The following is a 26,758-nucleotide window of genomic DNA, read 5'->3' as shown; positions in this document are numbered from 1 at the left end:
GTTTTGAGAACCACAAAACAAACAAACAAACCCCAAAAGAAGAATCAGGGCTGATTTGTAAGAGGAATCTTTATTTGAGCTTTATGAAGGCTTTAATCTAAAGACACAAACAGAAGCACCAATGCATTTCTTTTACAAGCTTACAGTATATACACAACTTCTCATTTATCAGCTACAGCTGGTCTTACCTTTGGGCACTTCAATAAATAAGAACAAAGGAAAATAGATATGTATATGGTAAATGCAAGCATATTAAAAAAAAAAAAAGAAAAAAAAAAAAAAAAAAGAAAACCTCTAACCTGAAGAGTTCAACAATGAACAGCAGTAGCACCTGTGCCTGGTCATAGCCAAAAGGTACTTTCCAGCTTAAGGTACTTTAAGGTCCCATTGTGATCACTGGTTAGTACAAATATGTGAGAAAAATCTGACGGCAAACAAATTCATATGAGACGAAATATGACCTTGGTGCATAAACCGCTGCTGAGGTTTTGTTTTTCTCTCCCTGTGAGAGCTGAGAAAGGAAAAAAAATGCCCTGAATGAAACCATCTTTGTGACTTTTTGGGGAGAACAAATAGTTATTTTCACACAGTTAAACTGAGATGATTTACAAATCACTGAAGGAAAGTAAATGATGAGACGTATCAAAGCGTTGATGATTGTTTCAGTGTCATCTTCACATTGACAATAAAAGGGATACAAACAAAACAAGGCCTCCCAAAGGCCTGTGCTTGATTGCACAGTTGTGCATATATATGTATGAGTCTACAACGCCTGCTGCTGCTGCTGAGGTCTATAGTGGTCCAGTGATTTGCCCTCCAGCACCATCTGGATCTCTTTGGCGTCCAGAGTTTCATATGTTAGGAGGGCATCAGCCAGCTTCTTGTGCTCCTTACTGTAAGTCTTGAGGATATCCTTAGCACGTTCATATGAGTCCTAAATAAAAGAGAGAGAAAAAACATTTTGAGAAATAGAATAGAAAAAAATTCTAATTATTATTTTTAAATGACACATATTTTGCTCACCTTTAGTAAAGCTCTGACTTCCTGCTCAATGGCTGCTTGTGTTTCGGGGCTTTGCTTTGAAATGTCTCCATAGGTCATGACACCTAGCTGTAACAAACACATAACCAAGATGAATGAACAATGGGTCTACTCATGCATCGACCACTTGTAGCTAGTGATTACTGTAAAGCGAGTTACAAAGGGCTTTTCACTGAGCTGTGTGTAATTACACCCAATGACACAGTAATGTTAGAGACTGCAGTTTTTAGGTCCACTCCCCTCTTCTTCTTCTATTACAGATTTGTATTAACTTCAAGATTAATTCATTCAATACAGTAGCTGTAGATGTGCTACTGTGTTTGCTTTTAATATAACAAAGTTTGGCTGACATAAATTGACTGAGGACAATTGTTGTGTATGGCTTCATAACTTGTATCTTACTGTAAATAAAGACGTACGTCTGCAGCAGTATGTACAGTTAAAGCCCAGATCAGCACTGCTAAGTCCTTAAATGCTGATTGGAACAAAAAACAGACAACAAAACAAAAAAAAAACAAAACAAAAAAAAAAAACCCCACAGGGATCATCTGCCACACAAGTCTAAATTCTCACCTTGTCACTCATGCCGAATCTGGTCACCATCAATTTTGCGATTTTGGTTGCACCATCAAAGTCGCTGGAGGCACCTGAAATGGTTAACGTTTTTTTGTCATCTTCCAAACAATCAGAGCGTAAGTCTAGAGACTAGTAATTTATAAGAACTTCTTCAAACCACACAAATTTATTTTCTTATGTTGATAAAAGCACACAAATAAGTGTATTTATACTTGGAAAAAAGAAAAATCCCAGGGTGTTAAATGGTAAATGGCCTGTATTTGTATAGCGCTTTACTTAATCCCCATGGACCCCAAAGCGCTTTACACTACATTCAGTCATCCAACCATTCACACACACATTCACGCACTGGCGATGGCAAGCTACATTGTAGCCACAGCTGCCCTGGGGCGCACTGACAGAGGCGAGGCTGCAGGACACTGGCGCCACCGGGCCCTCTGACCAAAAATCAGGTGTTAACCTGATAAACCTTTAAATGTTATAATCATAAAATACTATTCATAGCTCAAGCATTTTATATTTATGAATCATGTCCTACCAATCAGTCCCTCTGTGTTTCGTACCTGTGGTGATGTTATCGTTCCCAAAGATGAGCTCCTCTGCTACTCGGCCGCCCATGCTGACGTCCATCTGAGCCAGCAGCTGGGCTCGTGTCTCGCTCCAGCGGTCATTCTCTGGAAGCATCGACACCTAAAACACGGCACGGTTTATCAAAAAAACCCCAAAAAACCCCCAGCAGAAATACGTACAATACTGCAAAACTGTAACAAAAGCTCACATGGCCCAGAGTTGGTCCTCGAGGCATGATAGTAGCCTTATTGATGGGCATTGCATCTTTGGTGTAATAGGCAACAATGGCATGGCCGGACTCGTGGTATGCGGTAATGGTCTTATTCTTCTTGTCAATTTCAACACTCCGCCTCTCAGGGCCTGAAATGTGAAATGGAAACATAAAGAAATAATCATGATGGTGTTCCTGTCTCCTCACTTAATAATGTACAGGTGATCAGTGTAATGTGAAATGTAGTGCTGTGGGCTGCACCGTGATCACTCATTTACCCATGAGGATCTTGTCCTTAGCGAACTCCAGGTCCTTCATTGTGACCATCTCTTTCCCGTCCACTGCTGCCTTCAGGGCTGCCTGGTTGACCAGGTTCTCAAGCTCTGCCCCCGAGAAGCCCACTGTGCCTCGGGCAATAATCTCTGCATCAATGGCTGGGAAAGAACAAACAGTGTTTGTAAAGGTGATCAAAGACAATGGCGTCATTTAGAAAAATGGCAAACACAGGTTTCCTCTCAGGCTTAGCTCCAGCAGAGAAGGACAATAGGAGAAAAAAAGGATGAGATCTAAAGGTAGTTGGAGATATCCTTAATATTGTTGAATACTTTACACCCAGACCTACCTGGGTCTACTTTGATCTTGGAGAGGTACCAGTTGAGAATCTCTGTGCGGCCTTTCACATCAGGGCGAGGGACCGTCACCTGCATGTCAAACCTTCCTGGTCGAACCAGAGCGCTAAAGAGTGATGCAAAGCAGCAATAATTAGTACACAGAAGTTTATTCTGTTGAAGTTTTATTTAGGAGAACAAATACTACTTAAAACGATCGCAAAATGACACTCAAAACGTCTTACTAATATCTGTAAAACGAATGTGTTTCATCAGAAGCTGCATAACTGCACAATAACTACCTCTGATAGTAAATGCTAAAAAATGGTTTAATTTTACTGTCACTTTACAAAAAACTTAACATGTTTATGGCATACATAAAAAGCATTTCATCCTAAATGTTTACATACTTATCCAACGCTTCAGCAAAGTTTGTAGCACCAATAACAATGACTCCTTCATTTGGTTTAAATCTGTAAAAGAGCAAAACGAAACATTAGCAACTGTAAATTTAAGGTATCTACACCACTTATCACTCTATTCAGTTTAACTAACACTGACCCATCCATTTCAGCCAGCAGCTGGTTGATGGTTTGTCTGGAGTAAGGATGCATAGGGGACTCTATTCTCTTTCCACCTACGCTGTCCAGCTCATCAATGAAGATGACACAAGGAGCATTGGCTTTTGCCTCTTCTGCAAAACACAAAAATAGAGGTTATATTCGTTTTTAAAATACAATTTTAAGTGTAACTAAAATTTCTCACATCCAGTAAGCTTACTGAAAAGGTTCCTGATTCGGCTCGCACCAACGCCCACAAACATCTCATCAAACTCCGATCCGGAGGCGTAGTAAAAAGGAACATCGGCCTCTCCGGCCACGGCTCGTGCCAACAGAGTCTTTCCTGTGCCTGGGGGACCAACAAGCAGGATCCCTGAGGAGACCCAAACAGAAACGCATAAGAAAAAAAACAAAAACAAAAAAACCCCACCCTATTCAATTCACTGAATTTTCTTAATGATCAGTAAAAAGTGATGAAAAGAATTAGCAGCATCGATACCTTTTGGCAGCTTTCCACCCAAAACGGTAAATTTCTGTGGGTTTTTCAGAAACTCAACAACATCTTGCAGTTCGCTCTTTGCCTCCTCCACTCCTTTGACATGCTCAAATGTCACATTCTTCATCTGGATGGGGTCGACTGCAGAGTCAAGACCGGATGTGGTGCGGAACCTCACTACGAGATCCCCAAAATAATCAGTTCAATAAATACATATTTGCAATGTCTGACAGAAACAGCTGCTTCCTGCAGCACACATTTATTTTCTACCAGTTATTCATAAAGCACGAACACAGTAATGAAATAAAAAATAGTTTGTATAGATATTTATATGTTAAAGCACAGTATCATGCACTAAAATAATCTGTCAAACCCTACATGCGCACTAGTACATTATTGTAATAAATACATAAATATATATATGAATATTTAAGCTGAAAATCTGGTGAACATTAAGTGAAACACTTCTTTTCTAATGCTTTTGCACCCTTGGAAGGTGTAAATCAGCAGGCAGTGTGCGTATAGGATTACGATTTAATTTGAAAGCTTAAAGAATGAAGACTGAAACAAACCAGCATCAGAAAAGGGGCCTTTACCGGAGAGAAACGGGGTTCTTGAGAGGCCATAAATACCAATGAGGAGGAGGACCAAGAGGATCAACCTGGTTCTCCTCAGCGAGTCTGTAAAACATAACAGACAAAAAAACAAATCAGCCAATCTTCATCTTTGTACTCAGCTCAGCACTGCCACCAACTGTTATAATGAAAAACAGGTAACTGTGTCTTTGTCTGGACCACATGCCTTGTGTTCTCTGAGTCAAAGCTTGAGACCTCATGAACCCCTCAGTGAAACCCGTCTTGAAAGCCTCCTGCTGGTTTTCTGGAAGGTTTTTTTGTTGTATCACTTGGTCCAAAGACTGCGCCTCGACTCCTTTTTCTTTCAAGAGCAATCCCTGAGAGGGAAAAAAGTAGACATGTAAATCTGCTTTCCCCCCTCTTTTAAATGTGTGCTTCAAATAGCAACTCAAAATCTGCAACGACTTGGTCAAGTTGTAGAACGAGCTAAAGGGTCAAAGTGCCGTAAATCCCGGACTACAGAGTGCACCTGATTAAAAGCCGCATGCTCTAATTTTAGAAAGAAAATCAATTTTGTACTTGTACAGGCCGCACCGGATTTTAAGCCGTATGCGTTGCACTTGTAATATGAGATATTTACACAGAAATATTACACGTGAGGATTTTTAACGTTTAATTTATTCCATAAGGTAACATAGACGTTATGATAACATACAAAAATACATACTGCAAATGCTTTTTTTCCTCGAACAGCGCCTGTAACATGGCTAATTTTAAGTATACGTACGTATCGGTAACACACAAATTACGTTGCTTATGTTTTTTTTTACAGAACAGTGCAAAAACAACATTACAACGTCTCTTAACAACCGGTAAAAATAAATACCGTATATATACTACTTATCAATTTTATTGGTCTACTGTTACCAGGCAAAATATTTTTGGCCGCATGAAAGAAAATATGCATTAGCCGCACGTCAGTATAAGCCGCAGTGTTCACAGTGTGGGGAAAAAGTAGCAGCTTATGACCCGAAAACTACGGTATGTTGTTCATTCTAACTGCATAACTAACTGTGCAGTGTCCGAGAAATAATGCTTATTCAGTAAATACAGAATTTATGTTGGATTAACCAACAGTCTGTATTCATAACAGTGTAACAGATACATCAGTCGTGTGGTGGCATACCTTCATGAAGCCTGGAGTGTAGGCTTCAGATTCCACGGGACCGTCATAACCAGACTCCGCCCGTCTGGTCCTTGATCGAAGTGTCTTGAAACCGCGACTTTGGACCCATACTACACAGACAGAAAACATGTGACTATATGTCAAGTATCTTTAACCTTTTTCAGACATGGGGTATATAAGATTTCTGGCTTCTTCAGTCTGTTAAAATGACAGCTGTTTATCATAAGTAAGTCTAGCTGTGCTCTAATCGCATGTAACTACACTTTTGAAAATGTAATCATTGCCAGTGTCTTTAGCTCAGGCCCTGCTGTGAAGACCAACTCATAACAAACAGAACCTGTTTGTTGTAAAGTGAAACTGAGTGTTAAGGACAGTGAAAGCCATCCAGTGGAGCCATTGATAGCCCCAAATTGCTTTTTCCGTCTTACTGCTATTGAAGGCCTAAACCAAGACTGCTTTTTGAGAGCTAAGCAACGTAACGAAGAGCATATACAGAACATATATATTGGACCTGTATAAATTGTAAGATTGTGTTTTGACTTTTCACTCAGGCATGAGGCCAAAAAAGCTCAGGTGCCTTCAGATAAATGGAAAGGAGTGCATGCCTGAAAGGGGCTTTAATGCCACTAAGTTTGTATAACGTCAGCTTCTTACCAGACAAAAACTGTAGTTCTGAGCAAGCTTGTCTTAGTGGGCTGTGGTATTGTCTGTGGAATAATCGTGAGCCAAAAAGCCCCAAATTCCTGTGTGAGAACCCTGTGAGACAAATCGTACAAAAAGAGAAAAAAATCTCAAGGTCTGTTTCACATTAAAACATCTGGTTAAATAAATAAAGCTCGACTGAGCTGCTCACCGTGCTTGTTGTGAAAGAAGCTGTCTGCAGAAACGTGGCTCGTTCTCCATATCGAAGGAACAGCGGGAGGCTCTTCTGGTCCCGGTGTAGGCAGTAACCTGCTGACGAGCTCGTCCAGCTGACTCGCCCTGAGCTCGGACAGACCCAGATCCTTCAGACTCACACTGGGCTTTAAGTGAAGGACAGCAAAGGTAGGTCATCTACAACTCTAAGGTAGGGCTGGGCCATATCATACTGTTCACGGTAATACCAGTATAATGTTAGGCAATAATAAGAAAATGAAATATCGCGATAGAATATGGGTAAACGCAGGTGCGCAGTGCCTTTGTTCACATATTATGGTCGTGTCCAAATTCATGAGCTGCATCCTCCTGAGGCCGCATTTGTAGACAGATTACGTCACAGCGACGCGCCGAAGGCTGTCCAAATTCGTAGACTCCTCCGAATGCAGCCGACAAATGAGTCCTCCTTTTCCCCGAATTTGAAGGATGGGTTGGGTGTGTCCTTCATGGCCTACCATATCCCAGAATTCATAGCGCGGCCCAGCCAAACTCCAGTTTCCAACAATGGCGGCCGCTACTAAGTTTTAAAATTACTCTTACTAATCTTTCTGGGTCACAAAATAAACTTTTAACATATTTTCAGGCGAGAAAGTAGCTGTGTAAACATAAAATATCTGCTCGGTTTATCAAGATATCGCATATTTGCAAAAGTGCTTCGACGTTTTCGGAGACGTCTGCTACCCACCAGCTCGACAGCTAGCCGGGAGCTCGAGGGTTACTGATGCGGCCGAGAGCGGCACAACTCCCGGCACATCATTTTCAGATCACCGCGGACTTTCGCTGCTCGGGTTAAACGTAATATATAAGTCACTTAGACAACCTAAAAATGTTATTGTTGGGCTTTTTTCAGTGTTTTGTTTGTTCGTGAGTAAATCGGTTTGGCTGAGATTAAAGTTATTAGATTAGATAAAATAAAACTTTATTAATCCCCTGGGTGGGTTCCTCCTTGGTTTTTACACAGCTGACTAAACGTCAAACAGAAAACTGATTAAACAGAAGTATGAGACAGTCGAGAATTTACGCCAGTGTCCTGTTATATTTTAGATAGCAAGAAGCAGATGGCCGAGTTTATTAAACTCCACCGAGACAGCGGTGACGCAGATCTGAAGGCTGGACCGTCCAATTTCACGGCCGTTTACTTCCGGCCTACCCGACCTTCTGAGGACCTGGCCCACGTAGACTGCGAAGGACGGGTCCTCAGGAGGATGCAGCCCATGAATTTGGACACGACATATATTATCATATCGTGATAAATACTTTTGGCCATATTGCCCTGCCCTACTCTATGGAGCAACTGATCACCTAAAAGTAAGTAAGTACATAAGTAAAGTTGACACAGAAAAATAAATAAAAATGAGAAATAGTCACAATAAAAATGCAATAGCCTCCAGTCTTCAATCTCACCTGAGGAACAACCAACAAATTCTGAGCCTAGGATCTCAGACTGTGAGCAAGAGCGTGTTTAAGAAGAAGTTTAGATAGTGCTCTTTATTCTAAAATAAACTGAGAACAAATGTAAGGAGTATAAAACAGGAGTAACACAAGCTTGCTTACTAGGATATATCAGTCATAACATTTTCTCAAGTTCATCTGAGAAAACTATACCTTGCAATTTAGAAATACTCCTTAAATTGAAAAAACAAAACAGGTACGTCAAAGTAGATGTTGCATGTGAGTCAAAGCCCAGAGAGGAATCAAATATAACACCAAGATTATGAAGACTGGACTTAGCAGATAAGCAACACAATGAACTATAATCACAGCCTCTGTGTTTTTGGAATACATAGCAAAGTAATTACTGGAGATCCAGTAACTTATCCGGATAAACATTCAGTTAGGTTGGACAATCTATCCAGCTGATAAGGCTTGAAATTCAGCTGTATATGCATTTTACTGGCATGAAAATGATGAAGGTTTTCAGAAAAAAACAAATCTAATAATGCCAGCTAAAGGAAGAATGTAGAACGAAAGGCAATAATGGACCCAGGATTAAGCCTTGCAGCTCACAGGTTAGAGAAACAGTGTTAAAGGAGAAGAATATATTCAACCTAACAGAGAAAGCCCAGTCAGATAAATATGAGGAAAACCTGTCTAATGCAGAGCCAGAGAAGAGTCCCAAACAGGTAAAATCTCTAACGAGGATGATGAGGGTTTTCTTTTTCCAATTTTGGTAACCAAGACTTTTAGTGTTAAGAGTAGTTCAATAGTTTACTCATAAACATACTTCCATAAAGTCGCCATCAACAGATCTGTGGTTTACCTCAGATAGTCCACTTTAACAAAACATGTACTATGTCACCATCAGCTACTATCCTCAGGAGATGGAGCTCACCTCTCTCAGAAATGAACTGTGCTCTGGACTGAAGTCTTTGTGAAGAGCCTGGATTGAAGCTGTGGCTGAATTCTTCAGAGAGTGGAGGGCATTGATGAGCTGGCTGAGAGGCACTATCATCTGGGAAGACACAAGAACAGCAGTAGCTTAAAACACTCTCATAGCACCTCACATTTTCTGCATGTACATTTAACGTTTCCCATTCTACTTGTTTTTTGTTTTTAAATGAGACTTCCAGGCGGAGACAGCGTGGTCAGGACTGTTATGTCAGTTTTATTCTGCACATAGAGTGGTTTGGCCCACATACGGCAGACGAGTTACGTAACCTCTACTCTTTGAATGATTTTTTTCAAATACTTTGTTTAAATTAACCTAAATTTTCCTTCACGTATCTCTGGGTAAAGTCACGACCGAAACCTCACATATCACGCTCGTCTCCGCACCGACACAGGGTGACAGCGTGACGTAAGCATAGGCTTATTCTAGAGTAATGTTCTTGCTAACACTAGGCGAGCTAAAGGGGAAAAGGGGGTCAAATAAGCAACAGGCAGCAGAGCTACATGTCGATATAACTCCCATAACAGTCCTAAAATAAACACTAACTTACAACTAAAGACTAAATTCACTCCGAGAAGAACACACATGAGCTAGCCAAGTCAATAAACCGCTATCTAGTCGGCTTACCTGCTGTGGTTGAAATGACGAAGACAGCGAAAACATTTTTGCCGATGGATGCTACAAAAACGGACTTTGGAGGGCTGGTTTGTAAGGACAGACCCTCTATATAACCCAAATGAATGCGTCCTCCCGAAAGGGGCGTCCTTTTGGTTTTCCTTGTTACACAACTTTCAACAGTTACACAACTTTTTTTTCAGCTAACAACGCCAAATGGATCCCCCGGCATCTGAGGTCAAACGGACTACAAAATGACGTAAAGAAGAACTACTACCGGGTGATGCTTGCATCATTGCGATTGTTTCATTGAACTCATTAAAATTAATTTATAATGCATAGAAATGACAAAATAAATCTTCACTTGCATCAGGTGCCTTACAGTAAAAAAAAAAAGCGTAGCAGTTATTATTAATTTTTCTATTTAATTTTCACGTTCTTCTCATTTTGGTCTGTTCGTGAGTGCCTGATCAAAATTTAAAAACAGTTTCCAAAATAATGGATTTCTGGTAAATAATTGTTTTAATTGTAATTAGACGGCCAAAATTAACTAGCGTCTAATTACACTACACAGGTTGTTCAAGTACAGGTTGTTCTTTTTCACGCAGGCGCTTTCTTGGACAACTAAGTGGGGTCCCCGTGAAAGATCTGCGGAATTCAAAATTTCAAAACAAACCAGAGAATCCGTTCTTTTGCAAGTGCGTGTTGTTTACTTTGAGCTGGCTGGCTTACACAGACGTAACCCTCATTTTAAAGCAGTTAAATAATGGACGCAGAGGAAGAGCATCGCTCGTGCGCCGACGTGAAATCTGTAGGTCATCACCCTAAACCGCCGTCTATCAACGATTTCGTCGTGCTGAAGCCCATCAGCCGCGGGGCTTTTGGCAAGGTCTACCTTGCACGTAAGAACTGCAACGCACGCTTATATGCCATTAAGGTTAGTGGGTTTTTAACCTGTGCTTATTCTAAATCATTAAAGGGAGATCTAGCCTACTTAAATGCACATTTCTTCTGCCTCATAGGTGATGAAGAAAGCCGATATGGTGGATAAAAACATGACAAACCAGCTGAAGGCAGAGCGAGATGCCCTCGCTTTGAGCAAAAGTCCCTTCGTGGTTCACCTGTTTTACTCCCTTCAAACAGCCACCAAGATCTATCTGGTAACGCCCAGAGATGAAAAAATAGACTCGCGTTAAACATGTTAATGACCCCGTTTATTAAGTCATTGTTTATGCTTACAGGTAATGGAATACCTCATTGGTGGAGATGTCAAATCTCTCCTTCATATCTATGGCTATTTTGACCAGGATATGGCTGTAAAATACATCTCAGAGGTCGCACTGGCTTTAGACTATCTCCATCGTCATGGTATAATTCACAGGTACTTTTACTGTGCATGCAAATCTTGCACTTTCATTCAATTTGATCGACGTCAATATGCATTTTTGAACTGTAACAATTTTTTTCCCAGAGATCTGAAGCCAGACAACATGCTCATATCCAACGAAGGCCACATTAAACTAACAGATTTTGGCCTTTCTAAAGTCAAGCTGGACAGAGGTTTGACTTCCCAGCAGCTTTTGCACATTGTAACCATCACCTTTAGAAATATTATTAATAGTTCCTTTACCTCTGTGCTTTCTATATTAGAGCTGAGTCTTATGGATATCCTCACTACCCCATCTTTGGCTAAACCCAAGAAGGATTATTCCCGCACGCCAGGCCAAGTCCTCTCTTTAATCAGCTCCCTTGGATTTGTAAGTGAATTCAAATCACTTCACATGCAGGAAAACAATCAGATGTGTTGTTTTGTGTGTGTGTGTGTGTGTTACATAATTCCTATTTTTTCCTTTATTCTGTTAAACACAGAATACACCAGCAGCAGAAGGCAAGCGTCACTGCAGCGCTACTGTGGTGTCCAGTCCCATGTCGTGCGGCAAAATAAAACCAAGGAATAAATCTCTTGATTCTCCTGTAATGAAGAAAATAGATCGCCTGTCTTCACCTGCTCGCTACCCTTGGAAACTGAGTATGTCATCAAGGACATTTTATTTTGGGGGGTTGATTTATTTATTTTCTTTTTGCCTACATTATGTTAGAAATTTTACTAAAAAGGGGAAATATTAAGGGTTCCCGTTAAATACATGCTTTAAAGTTGGTAACAAAATGGTTATCAATATACCATGAAGTTACAACATGAAAGCATATGATGCAGATTTTTAAGTGATAGGTCATTATTAGCTGATGCTGTCAGGCTGTAGTAGACAGCCAAGAGCTATCCTCTTGGCATTTTGTCATTCTTTGTTCACGTGGAAAGACGAGTTATGCAGATAATGAAAATGTATGCTAATTTCGCCTTTATTCAGTTTTTTTCTTCTAAATTTTATCTGATAGGACCAAAGAGCAGCGTGTTTAGTCCTCATAATTTGACAAAAAATCTGACTCCCACATTGATGAAGACCAGGAGCAGGTTTCAGACGATGAGTGCAGGCAGCACTACTGACACTGACGGTGGCACCAGTCCACTGTGGGAGTGTGAGGAGGTAAGTGGATTTTCTTAATTCTTATTTTTATCCATGTGTAATTAAAGACCAATAAAGTTTTTTGGCTTGGAGTTTCCTGTTCATAAAGTGTCTCACTCACATTTCATTCCATATTGTGACTTTTTTTTTCTTCAGAAAGAGAATGAACACATGAATGACCAGAACGGGAGAGGGCGATCTGAGTTGAAGGTGCCCAAAGAGGACAGTCCGCCCACAAAACGGGACACTTTTTGCTTTTCTGATAAGGCCTCTTGCAGTCAATCAAAAAAGTCAAATGAAGCTCATCTTGTAGAAAATAAATCCCATACGAACAACCAGGAGTCTGTCTCCACAGCTCAGGAGAATGTTTGTCAATTAGCAGTTCCCTCATCTGTGAAGAGAACATTTTCAGATTTACAAAGAAGTCCAGGGACGCCAGAGATCCGAGCCAAAAAGAGAAACACAGACTACAAGAGGTTCTATGAGATTCCTGTGGAGACTGAGAGGTTTCACACTGGCTTGACTGGAACATTTTCCACCATCAAAATAGGCGACTTCATGGTCTCCACTGAAGGGATCGAGGCAACTGAAGAGCGGGTGCCGAAGCGCTCCAGTCCCGTTGCTGTAGCCAAAAGTCTGTTTTATGAACTGGAAGAGCCGGTGGAGGATATATTTGAAGGTGGAGCCAAAGACCTGTCACACACGAGTTTCACGTCACCACTTCCTGGGACAAGTGACATTTGTAGGAACCTGAGCATGGACTCTGACGGGTCTATGCACGAAATGTCTTTCACTATAGACAGCCATCCATCCCTCCAGCCAACCGAGCCTGTCAAACACAGGAATTCATTATCACCAGAGGAGGACAAAGAAAGTAAAGACTCCTTCTATACTGCATCACTACCAAAAACTCCTGTGGCCACTGTTGAAACACCTAAACTTGGTCATTTTCTGGAGAGAGATGAATCTCGCTGTTTCTTTGCGAACCGACTTCCCGAGCTCGCTTGCAGTGATGCGGAGTCCCCTTTATTCCTCAAGCCGCGAAATGTCGTGGCCTTCCGTAGTTATTGTAGCTCCATTAATCGGTCCAACGTGTCCGGGGTGTCCCGACTTAGCATTGGATCTGTGGAAGCTATGGACGTGTCCACAACGGCTTCTTATAACGTCGCATCTGGAGCTGCAACACCAGTGCAGAAGAGACCCAGCTCCAGTGGTTCTCTCTATCAGGTAGGCACGGAAGGATGAGGAATACAGCCCGTCTGCATAGCCCCAGAAACGCAACCTGACGCTCTCATTGTTAAGACAGTACTTTTATTTTTGTGCTCAACTAGAGTAATTTTGCTTGTCTCACAATTTAAATCAATTGCTTTTTTATCTTATCAACTTCCTGTCCTCTGACTTTAAGTTGACTTTCTTCTAATTGGTTGCCCCTCTTTAACTGAAGTTCAAAGATCTTCTACATATCTGACAATGACAACCACTTTAATAAAGTTTGGCAGTCACAGGTTACATTTATGATTCAATAAATTATGTACATATTAATGAAATTAATGCTTTTGTTTCCTCAGACTCCTCAGCCCATGTCGACCTCTCATACCCCTTACAGGACTCCAAAGAGTGTCCGAAGGGGAGCACTGCCTGTTGAGAGAGTACCAATTTTAGGAACCCCTGACTATTTGGCTCCAGAGCTTCTTCTGGGAAAACCACATGGTAAGAGAGAGAAATCTTCAAAAGTTCTGTAACGATGACAAAGTCAGTCAGTCTCAGTCTTGTTTTAACTGAATAGTTTTCTTGACATTGTAGCTCTTGTGACAGGCACTCTCTTTTAGTTTCAGGAAGTGGTCAGTGTGGTAAGTTTTTAACATTAATGTCTCTTTGCAAGCGAGCTTGCATGTTCCCCGTCCTGCTAATACGCTGTAGGAAGTGAGCGGATTCCTGCCCCGTTTCCCTTTCCCCGCTGTTTCTGCCCTTTGGATCGGTGAACAAACTGTGGGCCTAATTAAAGGGGAAAGGGATGGTGGTTCAAGTGTGTGATTCTAAAGGTTAAAGCATTGGGTCTTTCAAGTCTCTTTTAACACCATTGTGCCAGCAGGGGAATCAGATTAGCTGTGGCTGATGTGCTTTTAATTTGGCAAAAAAAGATTTTCTTCTTTTTGTTCTTATAAATCTATAGAATTTGAGCAATTCTGACACACTGTCAATGCACAGTGGCACTGGCATCACACAAAATGTCATCTAATAATAACTTATTGATCTGCCATGCTGTTATTAATTCAAATGTTAACACATTGAGGGCAGTGTCGCCTGGCAGTTGCACAATGCCATTTTGTAGCTTGATCGCTGCTATTTGACTTCTGTGACATGGATTTATTTATCTATTGTCTTATTCGCTCAGTAGTAGAGACTTATAACTGTAATCATGGTTTTAAGTCTGTGCAGCTATCGAGAACTAAAAAATAAGTCTTGAGAAGCACAACGTTTGCAGGCACCCTGTTTGTTTTACCCTCAATTAACTCTGCCTGTTTTAATTGACTTCAAATTTTAATACGAACCAATCCTAATGATTTGTTTTTAGGTTTTTGTATGTGAGAATGAAAGAACGTTTTCTTCCCCAGTACTCAGTATCTAACGTAGTCCCTGCTTTTGCCACTGCGGTGCAGTTAGTGTGCACTCTAACAGAAATCACAGGGAAAAGTGAGGCGTTTGAGGCCCACGGCTGTACAAAAATGTGACTATTCCTTCTTCTTTTGTTGTTGTTGTCGTTGTCGTCTACCCGGGCAGACTTCATGGTGGATTGGTGGGCGCTTGGTGTGTGTCTTTTCGAGTTCCTCACAGGTGTGCCGCCATTCAATGACGAGACGCCCCAGCTGGTCTTCCAGAATATTCTGAACAGAGGTGGGTTTGCTCTTCTCTTCCAACCCTCAAACACAAAACCATCTAAAATATGTAACTCATTAAGCTTCTTCTCGATTACCAACACGCCTACGTTACTATCAACTATTGTAGATATACCCTGGCCTGAGGGGGAGGAGGAGTTATCTGTAGACTCCAGGAATGCCATTGAAATCCTGCTGACCATGGACATGACAAAGCGCGCTGGCTTAAAAGGTAGAGACCACCTTTCAAAATAAAAGACCAAAAGAGAAAGAAACAACTGGCTTTATAAATAACTATCCCATGAAGTGAAAATTTCAACAGTATTTGTCATCCAAACAGAAATAAAGACATCAATAAAAATACAAATTATTATATTTTTTAAACATGAATAAATAAGGAAAAATGTAATATAAATACAGAAAATTCACCCCATTTTAGAACTGATTAACTTAACATAAAATACTTATACCGACTTTAGAAGTTGGAAGTTAATTTGGACCTATGTTCTCAAAAACAAAAGAAGAAGAAGAAATGGGCTGTTGTGTGTTTTGCTGTTTGTCATTTGCCTATATTTTCCATTAGAACTGAAGTGCCACCCCCTGTTTCACGGCCTGGACTGGGACAACCTGCAGAACCAGCCGATGCCTTTCATACCTCAACCAGACGACGAAACCGACACCTCTTACTTTGATGCGAGAAACAATGCTCAGCACATTGCCGTGTCCGGCTTCAGTCTTTAGAAGTTGTTCTCTCGCTCGACTGTATGATGCGAGAGTGATTTTTAAACACTTCAGACCATTACCTTGGATTTCTGCAAGTAAATGCGAGGTGAAGATGTGGATTAGGGTGGCTTTTCCGTTCGCTGTTGTAATATTGTTTTTAAAGAAAACATTTTACATTTGCGCAATCAAAAAGGGCCACTTAGCTACAAGAAATATCTTTTTAATGTTAGCACTACTGCGTTGCATTACTCTACTAGCAAGGCATCCCTTTATCTGCTGCTTGATTTTGTTGTGATGAGGATGTTAAAGTTAATATGCTCCATTTTCTGCTGTACTGGTACAAATGTCATGTTTCAGTGTTGAAGAAAAACATATTCATAAATAATGTCTTATATACTGTGTAAATTTAGTGTAGCGTTGTTTCAAGACAAGACTGTTACTTTATCCCAGCAGGACTTCTTTTATGTAATGTTTCTAATTTTGATTGTTGTATCCGCTCAGTTTTCCACACTACTGGTTAATTCTTGCTACATGCACAATTTTATCTTAATTCTGAGGAAAAAAGAAAAAAGAAATAAAACCTGTTTGTAACGAGATGTGTGCTTTGAGTATTTTTGCAGAATTTTATTTGGAGAAAAATCTCAACTATACACTTCTTAAAGAAATTAAATGTGAAGGGAATACCAGGAGATGAGCAGTTACACAAGGTGGGCTGGACCAGGCCATAAAGTGGTATAAACCCAGCAACAGGACTGGTATCTGCTGCCTTTTGTGAGGTGGTCTGCCACCCTACTGCTCATCTACATGTACACTCAGAACTAAAAGATCCGTCACTTGCACCCTGTTCTCTTCACAGATGAGAGCAGGGTCACACTGACTATATTTGACAGATGTTGAAGAGTCAGGTGAACGTTAATCATCTAACATGACCAGTTCAGTGATGGTCTGGGGAGGCCCATCCAAAGCTCGACCTGCGAACCACTTGTACTCCGAGTGCTCTTAGGTATTTGGGATGAAATCCTCAGGCCCACAACTGCTGCTGGTGTAGTGGGCACAGTGTGTAGGCAGTTGTTGCTGGCTATAGTAGATTTATTGTGAGGTCTCAAGTAACCACTTATTTGAAATAAAGTGGACAAACCTGCTTTGTGAAAACTTTATTTCAGGCTGAGATTATCACATGCAAACACCACTCTATCCACAGGCAGAGAGGGTGAGAAAGCCTTAGTACATTTCAGTAGAAAGGTAAACTATTGCATTTTTTTTCTTTAATTAAAACATAATAGCGCTGGAAAGATCAGTGCTAATGCAGATGCCATACTTTGTAAATATGGCATCATATTACACACAGATGCAATTAAAATATTGCATTTTTGTTTGGACTGTACAGCTATTGTATACAATTTATATGGAGCTCGCTGCTCTGCAAACAATTCACGATTACTATCATCCCAATGCAATTCTTCACACATTAAAATGAAACAACACAGAAAACAAAAATGCATAAACGACACAGACGGTGACAAACATTATGCATTAGATATCGGATATCAGATTGGAAGATTTCTGCTAATTCATGGCTCACTAAGTAGTACAATTAGTCTGAATTTGGTCCAGAAATGCAAGGGTTATGCTACAATAAGAGAATGTAAGAAATCATAATGCCTACAGTACAAAATACCTTGTAATGCTGAGGCACTTCTTCTATTTAGAAACTGAAGTACAAAACAATCTGAAGTGATGTGCAGACTGATATGTAGCAAAACCGTTGATGAAAACATCCTGAACCTGGTCTGACCTACACACAAACATTCACTTCAACAGAAATCTCACTTTTACAGCTGAAAGCTGGCCAGCAATGTCTTCATTGCAACTGTTGCTAAAAGCAATAAATATTAACTTAGAATTAAAAAGAATCTCACATTTCAGTACATTAATACATTTATTCCTCATTTCTACAGTAATTACAATATTTTACTATAGCAGCATTACCTGGGCAACTAATGAAAGGGAATTGGGGACATTTCTAGTAACATCAAATGAAACCTTAAGCTGAAAACGCCGATTTGTGTGCAATAATATCTCAGTTACGGAAATAATTGAGAAGCTACTCTACAGCTGGACTCAGACCATTTCTTACAGAGAAAAAAATCCAATACAGTAGATTCATCTTGAAACAGTTGGATAATCACAGACAGCAAGCCCATACTTTCATCTTCCTTTGTGACTCCACATCTACGCTGCAACGCGCCTGAGAGACTGCTTCCTCGCTCTCGTTAGTTTTAGGGGCTTTCTTCATAGTGCAAGAGCTAATTACTGGGCCATGGGTCTAAGCAGGGGAAGAGTTACAGCCATTAGCAACCCATCCATAATATTTTGGGGATTTGTTATTGTCGTGCCCACGGTGATTTAAGGTGTCACTGGGTTCAGTTGATTCGTCTTTTGGAGAAAAAGAAAAAGGAAAAAATGAAATTAGTTAATATCAGAAATACCTGAAAAGTGTGGGACACTTTACAAAAGCAAAGACTTTTTTTTTTTTTTTTAAACCTTCTTAAAGTCAGACAATCTTTTAAGCACTTTATAGCAAAACCAATGTAGCCAAAGAAATGGAGTGAACCTCATATGAGTCAATACGATTTTAGTAAGATTAAAAAACAAACCAAAAAACTTCCACTCACTCATCTTTATTGTTAACGACCGAGGAAAAGTCTGTTAAGTGCAGGTTGTGAATTTTCACCTAATTTTGGACTATGTGTGTTGTCCATATATTTCTTACCTTCTCCTCCTCTGCAAGTATAGGCGGATAAGCCACTGTACCACAAATGGCCATATAAGAGCAAAGGCCAAACTGGTTGGTGAAATGTCAAAAGGCCACCAGGACGGTTTCTAGGAGGACAAAAAATATACATTGCTATTACAAATGAAACTTGTTAACTTCTAATAATGAACACATGGTTTAAATTAATTGAATCAGCTGGAAATTCAGTAGATTGTTTTCAAAAATTTAATGAAGACTGCAACCGTTTACCTGACTCCTATTATTCACTGGGGGAGATGCATAAGTAGGAGACAGAGCCACTGATCTTGCCTGCCAAAAGAAAGAGTTCATAATCTGTCATTATGGGTACATTTAAAAAGAAAGAACTTATATTTATTTTATTAGTGATTTATTAAGCAATTCATTTAACCTTTATGAGATTTAATTTAAGAAACTATTTTATTGAGCTAGTCTGTTTTTTTTATATTTGTTTGCTGTCAAAGTGATTTCCCAGCTTTTGGGATAACTGAAGTATATCTTATCTTAAATTTCTAAAGCCACATAGAAATCTATATATTATATATTTTTGATATTGGTTTTTTTTGCAAAAATTTTACTTCCTTTTTGTAAATGTTATTAAGCGGAGCAGTTAGCGGATTCCAACAAGCTAACTTTTAAATGAATGTCTTTTGCAAACTCCTTCTGGGTAAACAGTAAGCATCAACAGAAGCTGAAGGTTCTTTGTGTCCAAGGTCTGGACCGTGGCTAAAAAAATATATATTTATTTGCTTTATACACACAGAACTCATCCTGTGCTACATCCTGAATATGATACAAACTTCTGTTTGTTTTCTTAGAGTCATCTCTCCCAGTAACTATTATTTCAGCTGCTTTTCCACTTCGTCTACAAATCTGCAACATCTCTTTCTCAGAAACCATTTCTTGTGAGTTACTGGCCTTATCCACTTGCAAGTAGCCTTTAAGTCCTTATTATTCCATGTCCTTTTCCACTGGCACCAAAAGATGGTGACAGGTTAACCTGCAGTTTTGGATGAAAAGTGTCTGTCAGGCCATGTTAACTTTTTAATATTAGAGTAAATCAAAATATGGTACATTATCTAAATGTGTGAGACAGGATGGAAATGAATGATATTCAGTCCCACCTGAAGTGGGATACCTGATCGTCCTAATGAATTCAATACAGCAAAATATGGCCAGATGCATTTCATCTACCTCACATCAACGGCGAATTACAAATGACTGATTAACTGAACATGTCTGTTTTTGGACTGTGGGAGGAAGCAGCAATACAAAGAGGAAACCCGCGGAGGCACACGGAGATCCTGCAAACTCCACACAACAAGTGCTAACCACTGCACTGCTGTTTTATGTCAATAGTCTTATTAAGACAAGGTTCTTGGTTCTTGAAACAAAGACCAGTTCTTATATATAATTTATATAAAAAAAATCCATGTAGTTTAGCATAATTCACCACTACGTGCATCATATTTGAATTCAGCTCTTCAAACTGTTGCCTTTCACTTGTTTTATTTATGACACTATGACCACCTGTGTTTCCCTTCTCTGTCCTAATGTCACTGTGTATAAAGTGTAACCACTGCTGTTTGAACTGCAGCCAATTTTGGACAGGAGACTCTTGCACAATCCCAGCTTCCTGTTAAAATGAAATACACATAAAAATAAACCTGTAGCATTATGATAAGAAAGCACCTACTGTATAGAGAGGTTACTTAGTTAGCTTCAAGTTTTGTTTACTTTGTCTTCTTCAATATTTTACAGTAAGTTATTATCCTGTCACTAGCCAGCTGTCCAGTCCTGTAGCTGATGCTACTTTATTTAATAGATCACTGAAGATAATTAAAATTGCCTAAACATTATAAAATGAGTAGTACAATCAAATTCCATTGCCAGCTCATTTTACTCACCATAGATAGCTTAACATTGCTGTCAGCCTTGCAGTCTAAACCGCAGAAAGCCACCACGAGTAGTTTAATCATTTGCTGTATAGTTCTAAGTTTACATATAGTGTAATTATGACAGGAAATTTTGATTTAGATTTAGTCATAGTTTTTTGACTAAAATGTCATAAGATTATGTGTGTGTGTGTGTGATTATTGTCGCTTAAATCTAAAGCTGATTTAGTTAAATAAAACAAAAAGTTGTAAAAGTTTGCCGTGTTTTTACAGAGGAGAGCTTCACATGACTTACAAAGTTTTTTTCCTGACATCAAATGTGAAATGTGTCCGTATGCCTAGTCGAGTCAAATATGCATGTCTGTCCTTACTGCACTAGATTAATTTTCAAAGAATTATTATTTTTAAATAAATTGTAAATAAATATAAATGATGAATAAAATAAAAATAAAATAATACTGACATTTTTAAAAAAGGCAAAAAATAAAAAAAGAGAAGGTGAGCTTACTCTTTTTTTTTTTTCTACACAACTTACTTAGCTCTGATTGGCTGTCACCTCGCCAGACTATTTTCATCTCATTGTTATACGCTGACAAAAGTGTATGTGCACTTTATCATAGTTTTCTCTTTATGCATTAATTTTTATTTAGCCATTACCTTGTTTACATCAGGAAAAAAAAAAAATAAATAAATAAAAGGTTGTTATTTTACTGATCAACGATCAATGACATTGACACAGCTATGTTTATATTTAAAAAAATAGTGTTATATTTAACTTGCTTATAAAGACCAGAAAGTATTCACACAGAGTGGAAAGATGTAGATAACACTTGATGTTATCTATTATTTTTTCTTAGTTAAGCCTCAAAGAAGCCACATTGTATTTTTTGTTTCGAGTCACTTTCATTGAATATCATCAGACCTGGCTTGCAGTTAGAGCCTCCAGTGTGTGCAGTCTCTCCAGGACGCTCTGCATGTCCTCCTGCAGTCTGGCCAGCGCCACGATGATCTGCTCATTCAGGTTCGCTCCAGGTGTTCCTGCACCTCCCCAGTGGCCCCCGTCTCCATCTCCAGCACTGTGCATGGGCATCTGAGAACCAGGGCGAAGGCCTGGAGACCTGGAGCCTAAAAATAGAACGGAATTTGAATAACTGACACATGCTCGGGTGTCAGCGCATACAATGGAATGACAGTCTTTGTGACACTGAAAGGCCACTAAATGGAAAAACAAAAGCCACACAGAGCTGCCGGCTCCACAGAATCATGCTGTCATCCTTGTGATTGCATTTCATAACATTTAAATGTGAGTGTAAAACCCTGTGAATGCAGCCTTACCCCTTCCTCTTCTGACTGAAGAGCCACCAGGCACAGTCACATTCAGCCTCTGTGACATTGCTCCACCTGCCTCTCCATCTTCTCCTCCACATCTGACAACCTGCAATGGACCCTGTACATCCTCCTGAGTCTCCCGTCTCTCCTCCAGAGGCGGCTGGAGGTGGTTCTCTTCTTCATCCAAATCATCCAGAGAGCGGTTATGCTCCGAGTTCTTCAAAAAAACAACAAGATGAGTAAAAAACAGTCCAGTTGGCTAAACCCAGCTGATATTTCTGTGATGTTTAAGTTTTTACTTGCCTCTTCCTGTCCGAACTGGTCCACAGAGTCACAGTACACCTCGCTGTCTGAGTCGCTGGTCAGGTGACTGGGTGCAGACGCAGCTACACTTGGATCTAATGTCATTACAAAGAGGGCAAAAGGGCACACAAAACTCAAGACTTGTTCTCCATTATGATGACTAGTCTGCACTGTAATTACCAGAGTGACAAAGAGGAAGTTCACTGAATTAGGGGCTTTTTCCTCAGTTTCTACAGAACCATTAATTTTCTCCATTAAGCCTGTCCCAGGAGCAGCGGATGTGTTAAGTGTTGAGATTCAATGTGTGCTGCAGCTCTGGGAATGAAGCTTAGCAGATTATCTGATCACATGGTGCTCAGACAGCTTGAGTGTTGGTGAGTCCTCAATGACTGTTTTGGACCGCTGTAGGGATGTACTGTGGGCTGAAACAGAGCCCTATGTTGGAATATCGGTTTTCCTACCTGGATTGTGTCCGTTGAGCAGAGGCTCGCCAAGTGAACCCTCCTGGGACTTGTCGCTGTTCAGAGCAGCTCTGGAATGACTGCCATTGGTCAGATGGGTGGCCCCGTTAGCGACTTTACCGTTTGACAGCGGAGCTTTTTGTCTCCTAGCTAAAGTTTTCTTCTTTGGTTGTGATGGTCCAGATTTTTTGTCTGTGGAAAAAATATAGAAGATAGAGGAAATCTGCATCTAACATGTAATAATGTCATTTCAGATATTCATACTCAAAAGGAGCAACTTTGTTACCTTTTCTGACCTCCCTTGTCACCATTTCTTCTTCTTCTTCTTCCTCCTCCTCTTCATCCTCCTCATCGTCATCTTCCTCCTCCTCCTCCTCATCATCATCATCCTGCAGCGCATCTTCCTCTGACCTCACTTCCTTCTGTTTAAGCCTTGCAGGCCGTGTCTCCAGAGTGCCGTTCATTTCCATGTTTCTAACAATGCTCTTTGCGACACTTTTTGATGCCATTGAATTCATCATTGTGCCAAACCCTACAGACACACACACACACAAACAGAAAGAATTTTATAAGCTCACGAATACTTGCTTAAGATGTTAACATATTAAAATGAAATGTGTCCATTTCTGATTGTAAGGGGAACCTTAACTGTGGTAAGCTACAAGCAAGCTTTCTATGACTGCTAATAAGGACTCAAAGCATCTGAGCTACAACACCAGACAGGAAGTAAAGTATATCAACAGACCCGTGTGTTTACACAGTAATGTACTTGCCTTCCAGTTGCCTAGCAAACTGAGTCAAACGGGCTGAGCGTATAACAAGAGGCAAAAAAAGAGGTTAAACTCCACATCACAAAGTAAAACGTGTGGGCAATCCACCTGGCGAGGAAACACCAACCTGTGCTCAGGTCTGATATCTGCGCGATCTTTTTCTTTTCGTCCACCAGCTCGTAGAACGGGCCGAGGACCTTTAACAGCTCCTCCACCTCGTCAGTCATGGGCATCCCCTCTAGGATCTGAAAACCAAATCCAGAGCGAGCACAATGAGAATATTATCCCACAGTCACAAACAACCAGGAAGTGCTTTAAATTCAAAGTACCGGTATTGCGGCATAAATTATTTGGTGTAACAGGGTTATTCCTGATTCAGATGACTGTAAAGGCAATGTATCTGTGTTACTCTTCACATGGCTTGTGTCATTTGATTACACACAAGGACATGAAACACGGACAGATTAAAAAGGTGCTTCAAGAGGTGGGAGATGGACGGCAAACGTACCAGTTTCATTTCATCAACATAGGATGCCATTGCTTCTTCTTTGGACATTTCTCCAAGAGAATTCCAGGCATCCCTATCACAATAAATACATAAATAAAATAAATAAAAGCAAGCGAAAGAAGAAAACATGCACTGTTATATAATTTTATAAGGTGGAACACACAGAAGAGAATGTCATGTGTCAGCAAAAGTGTGTTTGAAGGCCTTTGTGCCAGTTCCAGTTTTCAGCTGAGTCAATATGGAAAGACTATTTGAGGACACAAACTAATTTACTAACTTTGGATCACAGTCTGACAGACACTTAAACATTCATTAGAAACTGTACCTACCCATGAAACGTGTTCATTTAGCCTTTATTTAACCACGAAAATATCATGTTTAAGATTAAAAATAACTTTTTCAAGGGTGTCCTGGGCAGAACAGGCAGCGGTGCAATCAGCAGCTGCGTAGAAACCAGGCCAAAAACAGGGCAGGAGAGTTCAAGCAACTGCCTCAAAGTCCTTTAAAATTCATTTATGAGACCAGATGCTTAACAGGTACAAACAAATTGACCTTTTTGGTATTAATCAAGTTATCTGAATCTAAACATTTAAATGACTACAGAAGGAATAAGTCTTGAGACCAAAAACAGTAACATCCCGCACTTCTTTTGACCAACCTAGTAGATCAAAAACTGCCTTGCAAATAAGAATATAGCTATATCTGAGTCTACAGAAGGACAAAGCAGATCATGGTGAGCAAGGGCTTCAAGGTTTGTGATCAAACTCAATGCTTAATGACAGACAGTATCCAGCATGTGTAAGGACTGAGAAAACACACAGGTACAAGCCCCTCCTTGAGAGAAACTGTCCAGCTTTGTGGGTAAGAGGTAACTGATATATTTTAATGAGTCCAGAGATCACCTGACACAGCCTGAGCTTAACAGAGTGAGATTTTCATTTCTGAATATCACAAGCTGTCTTGATGTGATCATCAGAGAATAATAAAATATGATAAAACATTACAGCAACAGGGTTTGTGTCTGGGGGACTATTCTTAAAAGTACACTGATCCACATAGATTTAAAACAAGGCGCGTGGGGAAGTGCATGCATCTTCCTGTTACACCATTAGTGCAGGAGAAATAGAGTAGAATAGACTTTATTACACACATCGAGGGAAAATTGTCTTTGGTTCACCAAGCCATAAACAAATCAAACAAATCATAGCAACACAGCATCTCATTATTTAGTATACTGATTGCTCTTGGCACAAATTATTCCTTTTATACCCTGAAATCAAATTTTTTTCCCCATAGAATTGAGTTCTGAAGGAATCCTAAGCGCACAACCACCACCGCCCCCTAACTTACCATTTCGCCTTTCCAACTACATCCCAGAAGCCAGGTCGGGGTATGCTGCATGGTCCCACAGTGGCCTGTTTATAGTAGCTGTAGAACTTGAGCATCATGTCATTGGAGGGCTGAAAGGGACCTGAGGAAAAGAAAACTCTCATCACATAAAAAAGCCTTACCCTCCACGTGCAGAGTTGTGGCTGATTTCTATTTCTTTCAAATCTGTGATGGCTTGGGGACAAAGTGGATTATTTAAAGCGCACAAGCTGCTGCACCGCACCTGCCCGGGGGTAGCTGAGCTGGTTGAACTGGCCTGTGTGTGTATATATGTGTGTCTGTGTGTGAGAGAGAAAGAGAGCTTCGAGTGAGGTGTTCACTCACCATTCGGGGGTAAACTCTTGATCACCTTCACGGCGGCATCAAACCTCATCTGGGTCAGGCGCCCTTCATCTTCCACGCGGACGCTCTCCACCTCCATCGTGTCACTCGCAGACAGCACAACAACAACACCTGCAAGCAGTAAACAAACTCACGACAACTGCAAAAACAAAACGTTAAAAGCGTTTGTTTATAGCATTTATGCTAGCTCGGAGCAGCAGTTTGGTTTGTTTTCGTCTGCAAACGAGCAGACTTTTGCGACGCTAATGCGACCAGCTATACTTGAAAGTTAACTGTCTACAATATGTTACGACCACCAGTAGGAGGAGGCTGAGCCAGTTGGATATCTAGGACACAACGTTTAACGTGTGGCACAGCTTTAGCGACACTGTCGTTCCCGCTAAACGGTATCTACGCTGACACACTTTCGAGGAAAAAAAACCGCTTAAAACCGTCGTTACTTACCGTTAAAATCACGGGCCTATCTGTTTGTCAGAAGGCGACTTGTCATTAGCCCTTGACCAGACGCCATGAACAGCACACACTGTGGGAATTGTAGTCTTATTGTTGCATATCGACGGCGCCTACAAACTCCACAATCCTCTGCGTCCACATGAAGAAAACAAACAAAACAAACTGTGAAAATATGGTTTGGATATAAAAACAACATATTAAAGTCAAACGAGTGAGAAAGCTGATGAGAAGTGAAATATATAATGTTATTTCGCTCTTATGGCTGAAAACACAAACTCATGTCGCGACAGTTCGACACGCAAAACTACATATCCCAACATGCTCTAGACAGATCCATGTTTTTTCTTTCCCCCTCCCTCTTCGTTGGAAAACTGATAGGTCGATAGCAGAAAAAAGCTAGAGCTCTCACTTTGTCCTTAGATCCTTTATCTTATCTGTCTGAAACACGCCTTCTTCCCTAAAGCTGCGACACTGAACGCGATCCTACAATAACTGCATGCAATATTCTTCTACCTAATTCCTCGTCCACACCTCGCGACATACATTCTGATGTAAAGTGGACTTACATTACATATACACATTACATATAAATACCCTGCTAATATATATTCCCACATCTGTATAGGTATGTATCTTTCTGTATCTGTGGTT

General features: G+C 40.3%; 3 protein-coding genes across 7 annotated transcripts; 1 reads left to right on the top strand and 2 right to left on the bottom strand.

Annotated features, from left to right (window-relative positions):
• Window positions 1-51: 51 nt before the first annotated feature.
• On the bottom strand, window positions 52-10,014 carry LOC146567157 (ATP-dependent zinc metalloprotease YME1L1-like). Of its 2 annotated transcripts, none has more exons than XM_085286816.1 (18): window positions 9,755-10,014; window positions 9,071-9,190; window positions 6,677-6,845; window positions 6,478-6,579; window positions 5,824-5,933; window positions 4,864-5,014; window positions 4,635-4,742; window positions 4,066-4,239; window positions 3,787-3,939; window positions 3,568-3,700; window positions 3,417-3,479; window positions 3,021-3,133; window positions 2,677-2,832; window positions 2,396-2,547; window positions 2,181-2,307; window positions 1,615-1,688; window positions 1,024-1,110; window positions 52-934 (listed from the first exon to the last, which is right to left on the bottom strand). In XM_085286816.1, the coding sequence occupies exons 1-18, from the start codon at window positions 9,788-9,790 to the stop codon at window positions 764-766; spliced, it is 2,199 nt and encodes a 732-aa protein (XP_085142942.1). In that variant the 5' UTR covers window positions 9,791-10,014; the 3' UTR covers window positions 52-763. The 2 variants fall into 2 exon arrangements, with proteins under 2 accessions (XP_085142942.1, XP_085142944.1); XM_085286818.1 differs by having other exon boundaries at window positions 4,659-4,742.
• Window positions 10,015-10,360: 346 nt separating this feature from the next.
• Window positions 10,361-16,457, top strand: mastl (microtubule associated serine/threonine kinase-like). 3 transcript variants are annotated; one of them, XM_085286813.1, is made up of 13 exons: window positions 10,361-10,679; window positions 10,765-10,902; window positions 10,984-11,123; window positions 11,214-11,302; window positions 11,393-11,499; window positions 11,612-11,771; window positions 12,137-12,285; window positions 12,421-13,491; window positions 13,833-13,974; window positions 14,094-14,114; window positions 15,046-15,159; window positions 15,271-15,372; window positions 15,724-16,457. In XM_085286813.1, the coding sequence occupies exons 1-13, from the start codon at window positions 10,509-10,511 to the stop codon at window positions 15,879-15,881; spliced, it is 2,562 nt and encodes an 853-aa protein (XP_085142939.1). In that variant the 5' UTR covers window positions 10,361-10,508; the 3' UTR covers window positions 15,882-16,457. The 3 variants fall into 3 exon arrangements, with proteins under 3 accessions (XP_085142939.1, XP_085142940.1, XP_085142941.1); XM_085286815.1 differs by having other exon boundaries at window positions 10,512-10,644; XM_085286814.1 differs by lacking the exon at window positions 14,094-14,114 and having other exon boundaries at window positions 10,362-10,679.
• A 545-nt stretch (window positions 16,458-17,002) lies between these two features.
• Window positions 17,003-26,256, bottom strand: acbd5a (acyl-CoA binding domain containing 5a). Of its 2 annotated transcripts, XM_085286807.1 has the most exons (14): window positions 26,099-26,256; window positions 25,637-25,765; window positions 25,274-25,394; window positions 23,924-23,996; window positions 23,543-23,660; window positions 23,419-23,451; window positions 22,932-23,177; window positions 22,646-22,837; window positions 22,185-22,279; window positions 21,888-22,098; window positions 21,475-21,677; window positions 18,889-18,948; window positions 18,637-18,746; window positions 17,003-18,299 (listed from the first exon to the last, which is right to left on the bottom strand). In XM_085286807.1, exons 2-14 carry the CDS (start codon window positions 25,731-25,733, stop codon window positions 18,287-18,289), a joined length of 1,572 nt encoding a protein of 523 aa, XP_085142933.1. In that variant the 5' UTR covers window positions 25,734-25,765; window positions 26,099-26,256; the 3' UTR covers window positions 17,003-18,286. The 2 variants fall into 2 exon arrangements, with proteins under 2 accessions (XP_085142933.1, XP_085142934.1); XM_085286808.1 differs by lacking the exon at window positions 23,419-23,451 and having other exon boundaries at window positions 26,099-26,249.
• Window positions 26,257-26,758: the final 502 nt, after the last annotated feature.

Source organism: Mchenga conophoros, linkage group LG9 (genome assembly GCF_057382185.1).
Source record: "Mchenga conophoros isolate Kocher_MC1m ecotype Shallow Benthic linkage group LG9, M_conophoros_male_GT1.1, whole genome shotgun sequence".
Taxonomy (NCBI): domain Eukaryota; kingdom Metazoa; phylum Chordata; class Actinopteri; order Cichliformes; family Cichlidae; genus Mchenga; species Mchenga conophoros.
The sequence above is the reverse complement of the archived record's forward strand: the minus strand, read 5'-3'. Positions and strand labels throughout refer to the sequence as shown.

Excerpts from the sequence above, each read along its gene's own strand:
- LOC146567157 (XM_085286816.1), bottom strand. The coding sequence starts at position 9,790 with ATGTTTTCGCTGTCTTCGTCATTTCAACCACAGCAG. Across the intron at positions 5,934-6,477 it reads AGAACTACAGTTTTTGTCTG|TATGGGTCCAAAGTCGCGGT; the intron begins GTAAGAAGCTGA and ends CTGTCTGTGTAG. Across the intron at positions 1,111-1,614 it reads GATTCGGCATGAGTGACAAG|CTAGGTGTCATGACCTATGG; the intron begins GTGAGAATTTAG and ends TGTTTGTTACAG.
- mastl (XM_085286813.1), top strand. The coding sequence starts at position 10,509 with ATGGACGCAGAGGAAGAGCATCGCTCGTGCGCCGACGTGAAATCTGTA. Across the intron at positions 10,680-10,764 it reads CACGCTTATATGCCATTAAG|GTGATGAAGAAAGCCGATAT; the intron begins GTTAGTGGGTTT and ends TCTGCCTCATAG. Across the intron at positions 10,903-10,983 it reads CAGCCACCAAGATCTATCTG|GTAATGGAATACCTCATTGG; the intron begins GTAACGCCCAGA and ends TTATGCTTACAG.
- acbd5a (XM_085286807.1), bottom strand. The coding sequence starts at position 25,733 with ATGGAGGTGGAGAGCGTCCGCGTGGAAGATGAAGGGCGCCTGACCCAG. Across the intron at positions 25,395-25,636 it reads CAAGAGTTTACCCCCGAATG|GTCCCTTTCAGCCCTCCAAT; the intron begins GTGAGTGAACAC and ends TCTTTTCCTCAG. Across the intron at positions 18,949-21,474 it reads AGGCTCTAACTGCAAGCCAG|GCAAGATCAGTGGCTCTGTC; the intron begins GTCTGATGATAT and ends TTCTTTTGGCAG.